General features: G+C 30.8%; 1 protein-coding gene and 1 long non-coding RNA gene across 2 annotated transcripts; one reads left to right on the forward strand and one right to left on the reverse strand.

Moving 5' to 3' along the window:
* Positions 1-2,053: 2,053 nt before the first annotated feature.
* On the reverse strand, positions 2,054-3,804 carry LOC125601414. The gene is made up of 2 exons (XR_007334239.1): positions 3,391-3,804; positions 2,054-3,278 (listed from the first exon to the last, which is right to left on the reverse strand). It is a non-coding gene; the product is annotated as an uncharacterized LOC125601414 (long non-coding RNA).
* Positions 3,805-10,949: 7,145 nt separating this feature from the next.
* Positions 10,950-14,709, forward strand: LOC106437171 (WD repeat-containing protein 44-like). The gene is made up of 7 exons (XM_013878093.3): positions 10,950-12,538; positions 12,674-12,764; positions 13,047-13,204; positions 13,298-13,349; positions 13,445-13,527; positions 13,615-13,708; positions 13,796-14,709. The coding sequence occupies exons 1-7, from the start codon at positions 11,207-11,209 to the stop codon at positions 14,344-14,346; spliced, it is 2,361 nt and encodes a 786-aa protein (XP_013733547.1). The 5' UTR covers positions 10,950-11,206; the 3' UTR covers positions 14,347-14,709.
* The last annotated feature ends 177 nt before the right edge of the window (positions 14,710-14,886 follow it).

Raw genomic sequence — 14,886 nt, forward strand, 5'->3', positions numbered from 1 at the left:
ACCATTCTGGTCCTTTGAGCCGGAATTCTTTCCCTTCCGCTGTTTATTTCATTTACTTTCCCATGTACTTAGCGATAAGCCCAATCTATTTTCAACGTTCACTGTTTCTTCATCGACTAACCGGAGGTCTTGTTCCGGTTCGCCCTCCGGGGTTGGTTTCGTTAATTAATATATAAGTTAGTTAAAAAAAAAAAAAAAAAAAAAAAAAATATCGTCATATCCATAACTTCTTCCAAGTTGTGTGAGACTATTCAGTCAAACACCGACCAGATGATTTACGTGCTTTGTGTTTCACTGAAACAGTTTCAGTCCTTTCCTTGTGCCGACGGTTGGGCCAAAACATAAGTCCATTGGGCTTGCAACAGATGTATAACAAAAAGAATCATCGTTTTCTTCATGCGATTTACAGAAGAGTGAGAAGTAAGTTAGAGAAGAGAGAGAAAACTTGAGAAAAGAGAGCTCAGAGACTATATCAAGATCGATCGGAGAAGAGAACAAGTGAGATCATTTAGCTCATAGTGTCATCACTATCAAGGATCCCAAGATCAGAGGTGATTTCAGTGTATTTTCAGGATAAAGAAGTTATATTGAGCTTGAGGGATACAGATCCCTCCTCCGTGAGTAGTCACATTGGTGAACACAGAATAAGTAATCTTTGTGTGTTATGTTCTCGTATAGGTCACTGAAATACTCATCGAGATTGGAAATTTGGAATCCATCATTCGTGAACGAACTCAGATGTTGAAACAGCCATAAGAAATCATAATACGTGGCATTACCTACATGTTCAAAAGTATGGAGATAGAAGGTACGTGGATCTTAAGGATTGTTGGTTATTAAGTTGATTTCCATGTTAGATGTTTAATCATTAGAATTAACAGTTTGATTAAGGTCAGTACAGATTTAGATAGATTTTCAAAAAAAATATATAGTTTATTTAAATATTTCGGAGTTCGTGTAAATTAGACACACACACACATATCTATAATTCGAAACGAAAAATATGCATAAAAATTCAGTTAAAATAACCATTGTCTCTCAGATTTTCTTACACCTTTATGATTTTAGAAAAACACTAGATCTCGATCCGCGCAACCGCGCGGATTTTGTTTTCATTTATTTTTATATAAACATTTTGTTTTCAATTATAAATTGATATATATTATAATATATATATATATATATATGTCTATTAATTTTTAAAACATGATCTATTTTCAAAATAAAAAATGCTATTTTGGTGATTTTAGTTTTTGAGATCTATTTTTGTGATAAAAACTGAAAAAAATATCTATTTGAGAGAATTGCCCATAAAAATGAAAAAAATAATATTTTTTTTATGTTTTCTAATTATATTTTTTCAAGTTCAAACTTTTTTTATAAATTCTATTTTGAATTGGTTTTTCAAAATTTCTTTTTAAAAATCGAAAATTATTTTAGAAACTAATTTAAAAAAATTTATTTTTTAAAGTAGGTTTTTATATATTTATTAGAATCTTAAATTTCACGTTTCAAAAATCTACTCCACCCTTCAACTGTAAACTCTAAGTCTAGATTAGTTAACCCTAGGGTTATAAATGTTTTTTACCTTTCATTAAAAGTAAATGTAAAAGTGGTTAGTGTAAACATGAAACAATTGTAAACCCTAAGTCTATATTAGTTAACCCTAGGGTTATAAATGTTTTTTACCGTTCATTAAAAATAAATGTAAAAGTGGTTAGTGTAAACATGAAAAATGATATTATGAATGTGATATTTTTGAACCATATTTTGAAATGAATATATGTATATCATTTTCATTTTAAGAATGTTATAGTTTACATGTTTATAATCGTTCTACCCGTCGTACAAATCTCTTAATAATGTTTATAATCGTAACTATTTGTATCCACAAACGCGTGCAACTGATGCGGTCATGTCCTTGATTCAAACATTTATACTATTAAGAATGGACTTGATATAAATATGAGTACACATCTATGTTCCTCGTTTACGTATCTATATGTATATAGAAAATCATGAAAGAATATATTTTGAACAGATTTGTTTTTTGTTTTTGGAACAGATTTTCCTTGAACTATAATTTTAGGTATATTTTTTTTTGTAACTAACTATAATTTTAGGTTTCTAATTAATGGAATGAAATCACGTGATACATAGAATATACGTACAAACAAATTTTTTTAAAATAAAAAAAAAATCGTAAACGATATTTGCTTAGATTCAAAGTTATTGTTTCGAAAGATATGGAGGATTTATTTCAAAAGATATGGCTTATAATTAATTGACTTTTAAATGTAGGACATAATTTTTTTTTTGTGGCCAATAAATTATGATATATATATATATTATATCCGATTTTAGTATTCACCATCTTCATCTTCTCCAAATGCTTACTGCGTTTAGTTTATAACATCAATGGTTAATGAATTGAGGCACATCATGGTGTAAAAATGAACCTGACAATACATAGAAGAAACATGTCAAAGGCTAACAACCCAAGAAATTTTTTTTTACAACCCAAGAAACTTGTGGATGCTGTAAATATTAATTGATGTTGTTTATGTTCATAGAAGTCTGTTTAATGCAGATGTGTGGAAAACAGGAAAATGACAAAAACATGAATTAGATGTTGTGCAAATATGACGTGTGTTCGTTTATTTTGTATTGACTAAAACATAATACACGACTTTTGGTGTATATGAATAAATACAATACATTTATACATTCACTAACAGTTGTTTATAATATGGGGTTTAACGTAATAATAACATTAATAATACAATTAAATGTAATGAAACTCTAGTGATGGACTGATGGTCCATTTTCTAAAAAATCACACATGAATCAAGGTTGTGACTTCTGTTTTAATATATAAGATATTATGAAGTGTTTTTTTTTGTTAAATAACAATTATAATTATCTCGATGTCAAAAAAAAAACAATCACAATTATCTCATAATAAAATTATTATTTTCTGGAAAAATACAGTGCACAAATCAAATTAGATATTTATATGAAATTCTCACAATTTTTTTATATTCCTAGATATTTAAAGCATTAAAAAAAGAAATATATTGATCAAAGAAAGTGTAGTTATTTTGGGTTACAACAACAACGCCAGAAATAGGGAGGGATGAGTTCAGGGTCCGTGCAGAGACCATCTTTATAAGACATTCCTCTACACATTTTGTTACATGCTTGATTATTAAACGTTATGTTACATGGCTTGTCGTTGAAACAATCCGGAGGCAGAACTATCGCGTTTATTCCTATTCCTACAATCATACAAAGTAATTTTTAAGATGAAAACAAATTAAAATCAGTACAACTTGTCAACTTGAATATGTGATTAATGTAACAATAATAAATTATAGATAGACGACATACCGGATAAATGATCATAGTAGATGGACAATGTAATCACTATCGCGAATGCGACGAAAAGTTTTGAAGAACCCATTTTATAAATGTCTCGCACTCAATCGTTTTTTCTTTTAAACTATACCAACAGTTGTCTTCTTTTTTTCTTAATATATAGTTTGATGTAAATTGAGTGAGAATAAAAAAGTGATATAAATTTATAATTGGAGAATTAATGATCATGAGCTTAGTTTTCTCAGATTCTTTCCTTCTTTTTTTCTTATTATTGAGGATCTTCAATCTATATTATTAAAACTGAAATACCTTCTGGTATTGTTTGAAAATATAGATAAAAGTATAAATGAGAATTGTTTAGAAACATTGATAGCAGTATAAAAAATAAATATAGTGTATTTTTACAACTTTCATTAATAATTACATTAATTATATTTCTATATTTTACTTAGTTTAACAATTTCATTAATTATATTATCTTAACAATATATCACATCATTAATTATATTATCATAATAATAGCTCATATTTTATTTATTAGTTAATCAACATTAACTTTTGTGCAAATTATAGAATCAAAAATGTAAAATAATTGGGGTTTGCATATGGTTAAACATTTGATTTAGTTTGTTTTACTAATTTTTTTTATAAAAAAAAAGTTTTCATTGGTGGAAAATTACGTAGCCAAAATATAATTCAGAGAATGTTTTGTGAATAAAATAATAACTTAAATCAAAATAATAAAAATGTATTGCATTTATTATCACTTAATTTTTTATTCTGTGTAATTATTTTACTAAATAAAAAATTATTTATATTTCACTTAATTTAGCAAAACAAATAAAAAGAATCATTTTTATTAGTTTATAAAATCAGTTAGGCATGAGCATTGACTATACATTTATGTACGGGTTATTCTTTTCGGGTATCGTTTTTTTTTTAATTTGACACAGCTTAAATATTATAAATTTATGTGTGGGTTTTGAGTTTGGTTCTTTTGGATCTGGATGAGTTCGGTTCTGGTGTATAGGAACCTAAAACTATCTAAATGACAAATGTATCTGAAACGAGTTCGGATATTTGTACCAAAAATTACCATATTAAATGATTTGGTCCAGATCTTTTGAATATAATTAGTTATTTTACGACCCATCTATAATATGAAAAATTAATTATGAAAAACAATACGCGCACGGATGCGTGGATCAATCTCTACTTAATACATTAAAAAGTTAGGCAACTTTTTTTTTTGTGACACTAAAAAAAAAAAGTTAGTCAACTATACTTTAAAAACTATATGCAAAGCAAATCCAGTTATTGAGTAGTTATACAATTAGATAACTAAATGTACTTTTTACTTTCATATCAAATATTCAGATAGTAATTTTTTTCATTAGTTTATGTAAACCTAATTAAAGATATAGATACCTAATATATGCAAATCTATTCTATTAAGAAAACAATAGATATTCATTGTCTCTATATGTGATTTACCAAAAATACCATTGATTTTAAAAATTCTTAATTATTCATTAATGAAATTTATTTAAAATTAATTCCTAACTTTTTTTTATAATATATTTTACTATTTTGAACTAAATAGATGTTCCTTTTTAGTGAAATTGCATCCTATATACACATTTTTTTCTCTAATTAAGTCAATACCCTAAATCCCACACCATGGTACTTTTGTTGATAGACACAAAACTTGTCACATCATATGTCTTTACCTAATTTCCAACTTTTTATGGTTTTTTAGCTAATTGACTCTTTTTTATTACAAAAGTATAATAACATTAGTTTACATATCTTTTAAAATGATAAATTTATTTCATAATACGTTTTATTAAAACAGAAAATATATAAATTTAACATTGTATGTGTCCCTATCATGTTTTACCAAAAACAATATTTAAAATTTTGAAATTATAGATATTCATTAATGATAATTATGTAAAATGATTTTGTAACTAATCTACTCTTAATGTCTCTCTATATCTTTTTGTCTTAAATATAAATATATGTTCCTTTTATTCAACAAAATATAATCATATCTTTTAATTGTATTTATTAAATAATTAATCATCTCTTTCTTATTATTGAAACATTATTAAAATTTATATTAATTTAATTCATTTATATACAAAAATTTAAGGACTTCACGATATTTTTTTTATATTACTTGAGTATACGTAAATTATTAAAATAAATGATAAATATGACTAAATGATTTAATTCACCAATTATTTTATAAGTTATAAAATAAAAATTGAAGTATATATAATTATGCTTCTATACAAAAATAAACTAAATAAGTGTTGACTATTAAAGAGAGCTTTAATAAGGTTATATAATTATGCTTTGACTAAAAATTCAGTTAAAAGGGAAATGAATTAGAGTGTGATATGCAATTATAAAAATGGTCCAAATTCTTAAGATATGGTTTTATGTTATAATAAAGAAATTTCTCACGAGTAGCAAAGGAAAAGGGTTTGTCATAGAGAAATGACCGTTTACATATAATTAGAGAGGTTAGAGGCTTATAACATCATTAACCCAGTTTCTTAATTAGGGTTTTTAACTTTGGCTAAGAAATGGTTCTTAACTTTTTTTAGATTTTAATTAAAAAAAGCTATGTGAACCGTCTCTTAGATTATCATTAACCTCGGTTTCTTAATTGAAATACTTAGCTTCAGTTAAGAGACGGTTCTTAGTTTTCCTTAGATTTTAATTTAAAAAAAAGTAAGAATCATCTCTTAAATAAAAGATATAAGAGCCGTATCTTAGCCGAAAAGTGTAAAAGAAAACAAAAAAATGTCAAATCATGAGTTAAGAAACCCGGCTAAGAGACCGGGGTTAATCATGCCCTTAAATAAGAAATATAAGAATTGTCTTTTAACCGAAAAATATTAAAAAAAAAACAAACAAAAAATGTCAGATCATGAGTTAAGAAACCCGACAAAAAAATCGGGGTTAATCATTTCCTTAGAAACCAGGGATCATATCCTACTGTCGTGCGGGTACAGCCTTGATGTCTGGTCAGAAGTAATCAACAAATGCAATCCGCCTTCTTCGATGTTCGCAGACTGGTCAGGGCTACTTTCTATATTTTTATTGAAAATAAATGGATGTATTTCGTATTACATGTTTGTTAATAGCTCGAATGTGGATCGTTATTGAAATTATGGTATGATTTTTTATAAATAAAATTGTTTGTAAGACAATATTATATTCTGAGATTAACCAGGGAAATCATTTATAGAGCATATGCTACATGTCAGTTATTTTCAGATGTTTCAGAGGGAACATAATGAAGTGGAAGTTAAAAGAAGTTATATATTTTCATTTCCATTTAACTGATTAATACTGTTTCATGGGCCATATAACAATATTGTACATTAATAGTTTTTTGGTACAATGTTAAGTTATTGTACATTAATAGTTTTTTGGTACAGTGTTAAGTTATGTACCTTATGATATTTATTTTGCATATAGTAATTTGATTTCTAACAGATCAGTATCAAATTTCAAATCCACTATCTAAGTTATACAAGACTAAAAATTCAAAGTTAATATATACAACCATTTAATTCACTGATGTTTCTATTTTCAAAAAACAAATTCACTGATGTTTCTCGTATATACGTATATATATATGCTTTTTTGTCAGTTATCAACGTAAGTATACATCAAAAGCAAATAAGGATTTTATCTTTAGTGTTTTTCAAAATGAATTAACACCACTTACTAAAAATAATTTTCTTTGATAGTTTTAGTATAATTTGAATCATCAATTAAGATGCTCATGATTCAAGTTTTATAAATATTACCACATCTACAAATGCGCTTGATTAATGCATATTTGCTTCTAACTTGCAAAAAAATACATATTTGCTTCTATCCAATATATTTCTTAAAATTTAAATTTTATATAAAAAAAAGGAATAATTACAAATGTTTGGATTTTTTCTTGTGAGATAGCTAAATTAATAAAGGAAACATTAATTGTTGTTCAAAAAGAACAATAAAGGAAACATTAATTGATTTTTACAATCTTCCATCTATTATTGAGTAAATCCTATATATTCTGTAGACTTCTTTTAGCTAAGGACATCTCCATTCCCACTCCATAATTTACTCCAAATATATAGTGCAAAATGGAGTGGAAAATAGAGTAATGAATAAACAAAAAAGTGATTACTCCATAAATGGAGTGATTTTTTATTGTTTGTTCATACTCCATTTTTCACTATATATTTGGAGTAAATTATGGAGTGGGAATGGAGATGTCCTTAGCTAAAAGAAGTCTACAGAATATATAGGATTTACTCAATAATAGATGGAAGATTGTAAAAATCAATTAATGTTTCCTTTATTGTTCTTTTTGAACAACAATTAATGTTTCCTTTATTAATTTAGCTATCTCACAAGAAAAAATCCAAACATTTGTAATTATTCCTTTTTTTTATATAAAATTTAAATTTTAAGAAATATATTGGATAGAAGCAAATATGTATTTTTTTGCAAAATGGAGTGGAAAATAGAGTAATGAAGTGGATAGAAGCAAATATTTACTCCAAATATATACTGCAAAATGGAGTGGAAAATAGAGTAATGAATAAACAAAAAAGTGATTACTCCATAAATGGAGTGATTTTTTATTGTTTGTTCATACTCCATTTTTCACTATATATTTGGAGTAAATTATGGAGTGGGAATGGAGATGTCCTTAGCTAAAAGAAGTCTACAGAATATATAGGATTTACTCAATAATAGATGGAAGATTGTAAAAATCAATTAATGTTTCCTTTATTGTTCTTTTTGAACAACAATTAATGTTTCCTTTATTAATTTAGCTATCTCACAAGAAAAAATCCAAACATTTGTAATTATTCCTTTTTTTTATATAAAATTTAAATTTTAAGAAATATATTGGATACGATATTTTGTCACTTTCTTATCAAGCAAGAAAGGAAACGATGGAGGATGGTTATTGTGAAAAACGACTTCAAGGCTTCAAATTAACACTGAGATTGACGTTAGGTGCGCGTTCGAGCTCCTATTTAGAAACGATGACGTACAGCAAAGCATACAATGAAAGAGAATCTTCGTAATCAGCAGATCTAAACCCACTCATGCCTTCGCATACCTAATTAAACTTTAGATCATGCTGACATAGATGGGTGTCTAATAGTTAGGCAAGTTAAATTTTTATATATTAACCATAAAAAGAGGATGAACCCATCAATTTGTTATATTTGCTTTCGTATTTTCAAGAAATTTTAGTTGATTATTATTATCGCCGTTGTTGTTAACTTGTTATCATTCATGAAGATAACAATTGTTTATTGTCTCGTTAGTCGCAGACTCGCAGTATCTAATTAGTTATAATCTTTCTGAACGTGCAAGGACCATGAAAATGAAAGAAAGTAAAGAAACGCTGGATAAATTTTAGTTTGTAAATGGCCTTGACAGTAGTCCTGGGTGCTGTTAAGGCAAACTAGATTTTGATTAAACTAAAATCAAACCATCATCACCAGCACCTCACATGCATGTATATATATATATAAAGAGAAAAAAACATTATTCGTCATGTAAATATTTTTGCTTGATATTCAGTGGTTTAGGACAGTAATCGTGTTAGTAGGCTTAATTAACTAAACAGCTGTGTTATAAGAATCAACGCATGTGGCATGTCTGTGATTTTCATATTCATATAGTTCTTTCTATAATTAGTCTGTCGATAATTAATTGTAGTTCTATTGTTTTCTTCTCTTTTAAGATTATTAAAAGGAGACCAGAAAAACATTTCTAAGCTGCTTAAGTAAAATGATTGCTATTAATGGATTCTTATCAAGATTTGGTCGTGCCAACTATGTGTATTGAAACTTCTGAATATGAACGGCTGTCATATTATATAGATATTAGATACAATATATGGTATATATATTTATATAGTAAAAGAAGTTAACAGATTCAAAAATTTCCCTTATATCTTTTTTTTACTTAACATTTTCCCTTATATCTTTGGTTACAGAATGCCCATAATTTAGTCTCTATTATATAAACTATAATAACGCTATTTTTTTATAATGCGCAATGACTTGCAACATCATATCAGACAACCATCAAGTATTTTTTTTTTACCATCAAGTATTTTAGTAAATGCATTTTTTTTTCTTGTTTAAATACGGTATGTTAGTGTGGGTGTGTCAAAAATCAAATGAAGTAAATAAATATATAAAAAAACTATAATGAAGTCCAAATGTCCGATTTCTTCTCACTCCTTGAGATAATTATGAGATCAATTTTCCTTAATCTACATTTCACTTATCTAAAACTATCCAGAACATTGCACACATGCACGGAAACATCAATAAACTTATAGTGACATTAGTAAATGATCAATACGCCTGTGATAACTTAAATCACAAACAACGTATGATCCACCGCACCACCACAATCACCTAATGAAACGCTTTTTTTATTTCTTCTATATACATTATAACACATATTTTTCTCTTATAACAATTTTTATTTTTTCTTCAAACAAAATTTGTATTTATTTATAGGATTTATTTTGTTTTAAAATATAAATATTTTCTTTTTAGTTCAACTGTATTTGTACACCTCAGTATTCGAACTCTTTTGTATAGCGAGGCATAGAGCTGAATAAAAGTAGCAGATTTGATATATCATTCTCCTCTTATTATAGCCTTTTAAATATACGCACTATCATTGCTTATTTTCGTTCTTTTTATTAAACTGAGGCAAATTTTTAAAAAGCTTTGTATCTATATGATATGAACGTGCATTAACAATGTGTTAAAAATTTATAATATTGTTGTATATCCAACTGACATTTAAGTAGATTAACAAAAAAAAAATCTTGTTACTCGTAGTTGTCATATATTTTTCTAAGTAACTATCCCAAAATTTTGAAATGTAACTTAAAGAAAATTATGTTGTTTCTCAATATCTAAAAAATACTAGCGACAGTTACATTTATTTATTTGCTGTTAATTTTAATGGTTATGATTTTAATTTTCAGATCGTCTCTCTTTTATATAAAAGTTTTGAAGTCATTTCACGAATTTATTAAGGTATCAGTCATATTAGTCTTAATCATTTGCCAAAAAAATTGGTAAGATTTGATATATCATTCTCCTCGCTCTTCATCTGAACAAATATAGTTATATTAATTATCTATAACCATAAAAATAAAACACTAGTACTGTCCATCTGCATGTGCATATGCTTTCCATTATAGTTTTTTGCTTTCCATTATAGTTTCTAGGCACGATTTCTGCAATAATAAAGACTAATAAAGCATATTATATACATAAAATTAACTTTCTAGTCATTTGATTTTGAATAAAATGAATCAATTTATATCCCTATTTTTATGTATATCCGTGTCACTATTTTATTTTGAATTTTTGGTTTCTTTAAGCAATAATTAAATTTTAAGAATTACTAGTAAATATAATTTATTAATTGAATGGTAAAAACGAAATTAAATGAAAAGAAAAAGGAAACATCGAATTTAATTAAAATCGCTGCGGTGCTCTCTCTCTCTCTCTCTCTCTCTCTGGCAGGACAATAAACACCAAACTGTTTTTCTCTCTCCTCCCTCCCAAAAAAAAAAGAAACCATTACTCTCCGATCTGACTCTCTACTCAACCAACCATCCCATAACCCGACGTCGTTTAGATTCTCGCGAACCCTGGCTAACTCCTAGAAAAAGTCAACGTATCGAGCGAGGGGGAGAGACGGAGGAAGGAAGGCATAATCTTCCTCTGCCCCCTGATGTAGCCAGCTAACAACCATGATGAAGGTAATGATGATGACGGGACGAAACGACGTCGCTAGATTCGTAGCTCACAACGACGAAGAAGAAGAAGAAGACGAATGTTTCTTCGAGTCTCTCGACCGCGTTCTCTCTTCCTGCTCCTGCTCCACTTCCAACTCCGACTACGACTCCGACCCCAGCGCGATCCACGATCCGAATCCGTTTCCCCTCCCCTCCGGATTCGATCTGTGGAAATCCGAGCCTGAGTCCGTATCCGAGAGACGAATCAGGCTCCTACGCGGGTTGGGACTCAGCAACGAGCCGGATCTCGCTCCGGCGAGCCGTCTCCGCCGTAGAAAAGGTATCCGCAGCTCTCATTTCGCTAGATCGAGTCACAACGGTAGATGCGTCTCTTCGCTGAGATCAGACGTAGTAGTCGATAATAGTAAGCTTCGTTGTTCTCTCAATGATAACAATGTGGTTCTTGATTTCATAAGCAAAGATCCAATAGATGTTGTACTTGAGGAGCAAATGTGCACGATTAAGAATCTAGATAACGGCAGAGAGTTTGTGGTGAACGAAGTCAGAGAAGATGGAGTGTTGGAGAAGCTGAAGGAGGTAGGTACTGATCGGCAACTGACTCTGGAGGAGTTTGAGATGTGTGCTGGGACATCACCCATTGTTCTAGAGCTGATGAGGAGGCAAAGCGTTGAAGACGTTTGTAAAGACTCTGTGGATTTGAGTACCAGCGTAAGTGGAACTAAGCATAGACGGAAAGGGAGTTGGTTCAAGAGTATAAAGAGCGTTGCTAGTAGCGTGACAGGGTATAAAGAGAGAAGAAGCACTGATGAGAGGGATTCGCCGTCGGAGAGAGGAGGGCAGAGGCTTAGCTCTGCGACTGATGATAGCCGAGACGTGACATTTCAGGACCCGGAGAGAGTTAAGGTTAGGCAGTATGGGAAGTCGTGTAAAGAGCTCACGGCGCTTTTCAAGAGCCAGGAGATTGAAGCTCATAAAGGGTCGATATGGAGTATTAGGTTTAGTTTGGATGGGAGGTATCTTGCTAGTGCTGGTGAGGATTGTGTTATTCAGATTTGGGAGGTTGTTGAATCAGAAAGGAAGGGGGAGCTCTTGTTGGTGGATAAACAAGACGATGGAGGTGTAAATTTGTCGGTGTTGGCAAATGGGTCTCCAGAACCAGCTTCAGTGTCTCCAATGAGAAGAGGGAGAACATCTTTTAGCAGAAAATCAGTGAGCTTGGACAATGTTCTGGTTCCAGAAACAGTCTTTGGTCTTTCAGAGATGCCTGTGTGCTCGTTTGTAGGGCATTCGGATGATGTGCTTGACCTTGCCTGGTCGAAATCTCAGGTTGGTACTACTCCTGTGCATCTTATTTTGCTATTCCCAACCTTTTTGTTAGTACTAAGTGTAGGCCTTCTGGATTGTTATGTGAGAATCAGCTATTCTTTAATCAGATGCACTTCCACTTGTTTTTGTTTCCAGCACTTGCTTTCCTCTTCGATGGATAAGACAGTTCGTCTATGGGATTTATCTAGCAAGGCATGTTTGAAAGTCTTCTCGCATAGTGACTACGGTGAGTGTATATACTCTCTTGTTCCCTGTCAGTGATAGTGATTTACTTTTGCTAGTCTCTAGGAAACTAAGCATACATTGAAAGGAGAATAAATAAGCTGCTTGATTTTTAACTCTCATTCTGGAAAAAATTCATATGTCAATATATATTTGTTTAAAGAAACTTTAGTCCCAAGCCTCTTCCATATCCCTGCTACACATGAAGAAGATATAACAATCTATACATGTCGGCTAAGTAACATTAGATTTTCGCTCATCTACCTCTTTTGTTTCGTGGGCACAGTGACGTGCATCCAGTTTAATCCCGTGGACGACAATTACTTCATCAGTGGATCATTGGATGCAAAAGTTCGAATATGGAGCATTCCTGATCATCAAGTTGTTGATTGGAAGGATCTTCATGAGATGGTAACAGCTGCTTGCTACACACCGGATGGTCAGGTACACCATTAAGTTTTTTTTTCCTATGTAACAAAGTGAGTTCGGGTAAAATTAAATTGCACAGTACCAATGAAGCTCTCTTGGTTTGTAAAGGGTGCTTTGGTTGGTTCATACAAGGGGACTTGCTGCTTATACAACACAAGTGGTATATAAACTCATTAACCTTACTTATCTCGTCCTTTGAAGTCTAAATAGTTTATCTGTCTCGTCCTTCGAACTTATTTTTTTGTGGGTTTCTAGATAACAGACTGCAGCAGAGAAAGGAAATCAATTTGAAGAACAAGAAAAAGAAATCCAATCACAAGAAAATCACTGGTTTTCAGGTAAAAGCTAAAGCAACAAGCTAACACTGTTATGTTCTGTTCTTTTGATTCTATTATTATTACTAACGTTGAATGCACATGAGCCAGTTTGTGGCGGGAAGTTCATCGGAAGTGCTTGTCACATCTGCAGATTCACGTGCGCGTGTGGTTGACGGTGTTGACCTTGTTCACAAGTTTAAAGGTAAGCAAGATTGATGATGTTCTCTTGCACATTATCTCGAAAGTGAATAAGCTCAACGTTCTTGTGTTTCTCCGTTTGGTCTTGCAGGATTCCGCAACACGAATAGCCAAATCTCAGCCTCACTTACATCAAACGGAAAACTCTTAGTCTCAGCGAGCGAAGACTCTAATGTGTATGTATGGAACTACGACTCAGAGACTCGAGCTGGTAGAAGCAAACGTGTAACCGTCACAAACTCGTACGAACACTTTTACTGTCGAGACGTCTCAGTGGCTGCACCTTGGCCTGGCAAGATCAGTAACAACAACAACAGCCCCGACCAATCGCCTTCCACAGCCAATAACCCGCCAACACCTGTTAACGATCCAGTCAACAACACAGCCGTCACCAACGGTATCATTTCGAGCGCCACAAACCAATACTTCTGCGATAGAATGTCAGCGACATGGCCCGATGAAAAACTTTTGCTGGCTGCAAAGAACCGAGCACGAACTAGTCCTAGTGTGAGCGTGGACTTGTCTAATGGACCGGTTAACGCAAAACCGAATGCTTCTGCTTGGTCTATGGTGATCGTGACCGGTGGTTTACGAGGCGAAATCAGAACTTTTCAGAATTTTGGATTACCGGTTCGTCTATGAAGCCGAGGAGAAAGTGAATTATTTTTTACTCAAGTAAAAACCATCTCTATTCAAAAGTGTATAGATTGAGAGAAGGTTAGTTCTTCCACCTACCTCCTTTTTTTTTACCACGCCTCTTTTATTTATTTTTTCCTTATTGTTCTCTAAAATTCAAATCTTTAGCAAATACATATATAATTTTTTTATGTGACAAATCAGATAGCTAGAAAAAGAAAATTCATATACAACAGTGTTTTACGTATTATTCAAGTTGAAGTTTGTGTAGAGTTTGTCTTTGATGTTATTATTGCAATCTTGTGTATAACACATTTGTATTTCCATATACATGTAAAAGTCATTTGAATACAAATTTTTGTTTTTTAATTCATAATCATTTCAGTGACCATTTTATAATGAAGTCAAAGTGTCCATAACAATTTAGAGCACCGGTCCAATCGCTGAGCTACCACCCCCCACAATGATAGAACCAAACCGGTCCAAATCAGACTTACAAATTTAAACTCTATCCAAAATCTCGAATGCCCAGATCTAAACTAATAA

Source organism: Brassica napus, chromosome A3, assembly GCF_020379485.1.
Source record: "Brassica napus cultivar Da-Ae chromosome A3, Da-Ae, whole genome shotgun sequence".
Lineage (NCBI taxonomy): Eukaryota > Viridiplantae > Streptophyta > Magnoliopsida > Brassicales > Brassicaceae > Brassica > Brassica napus.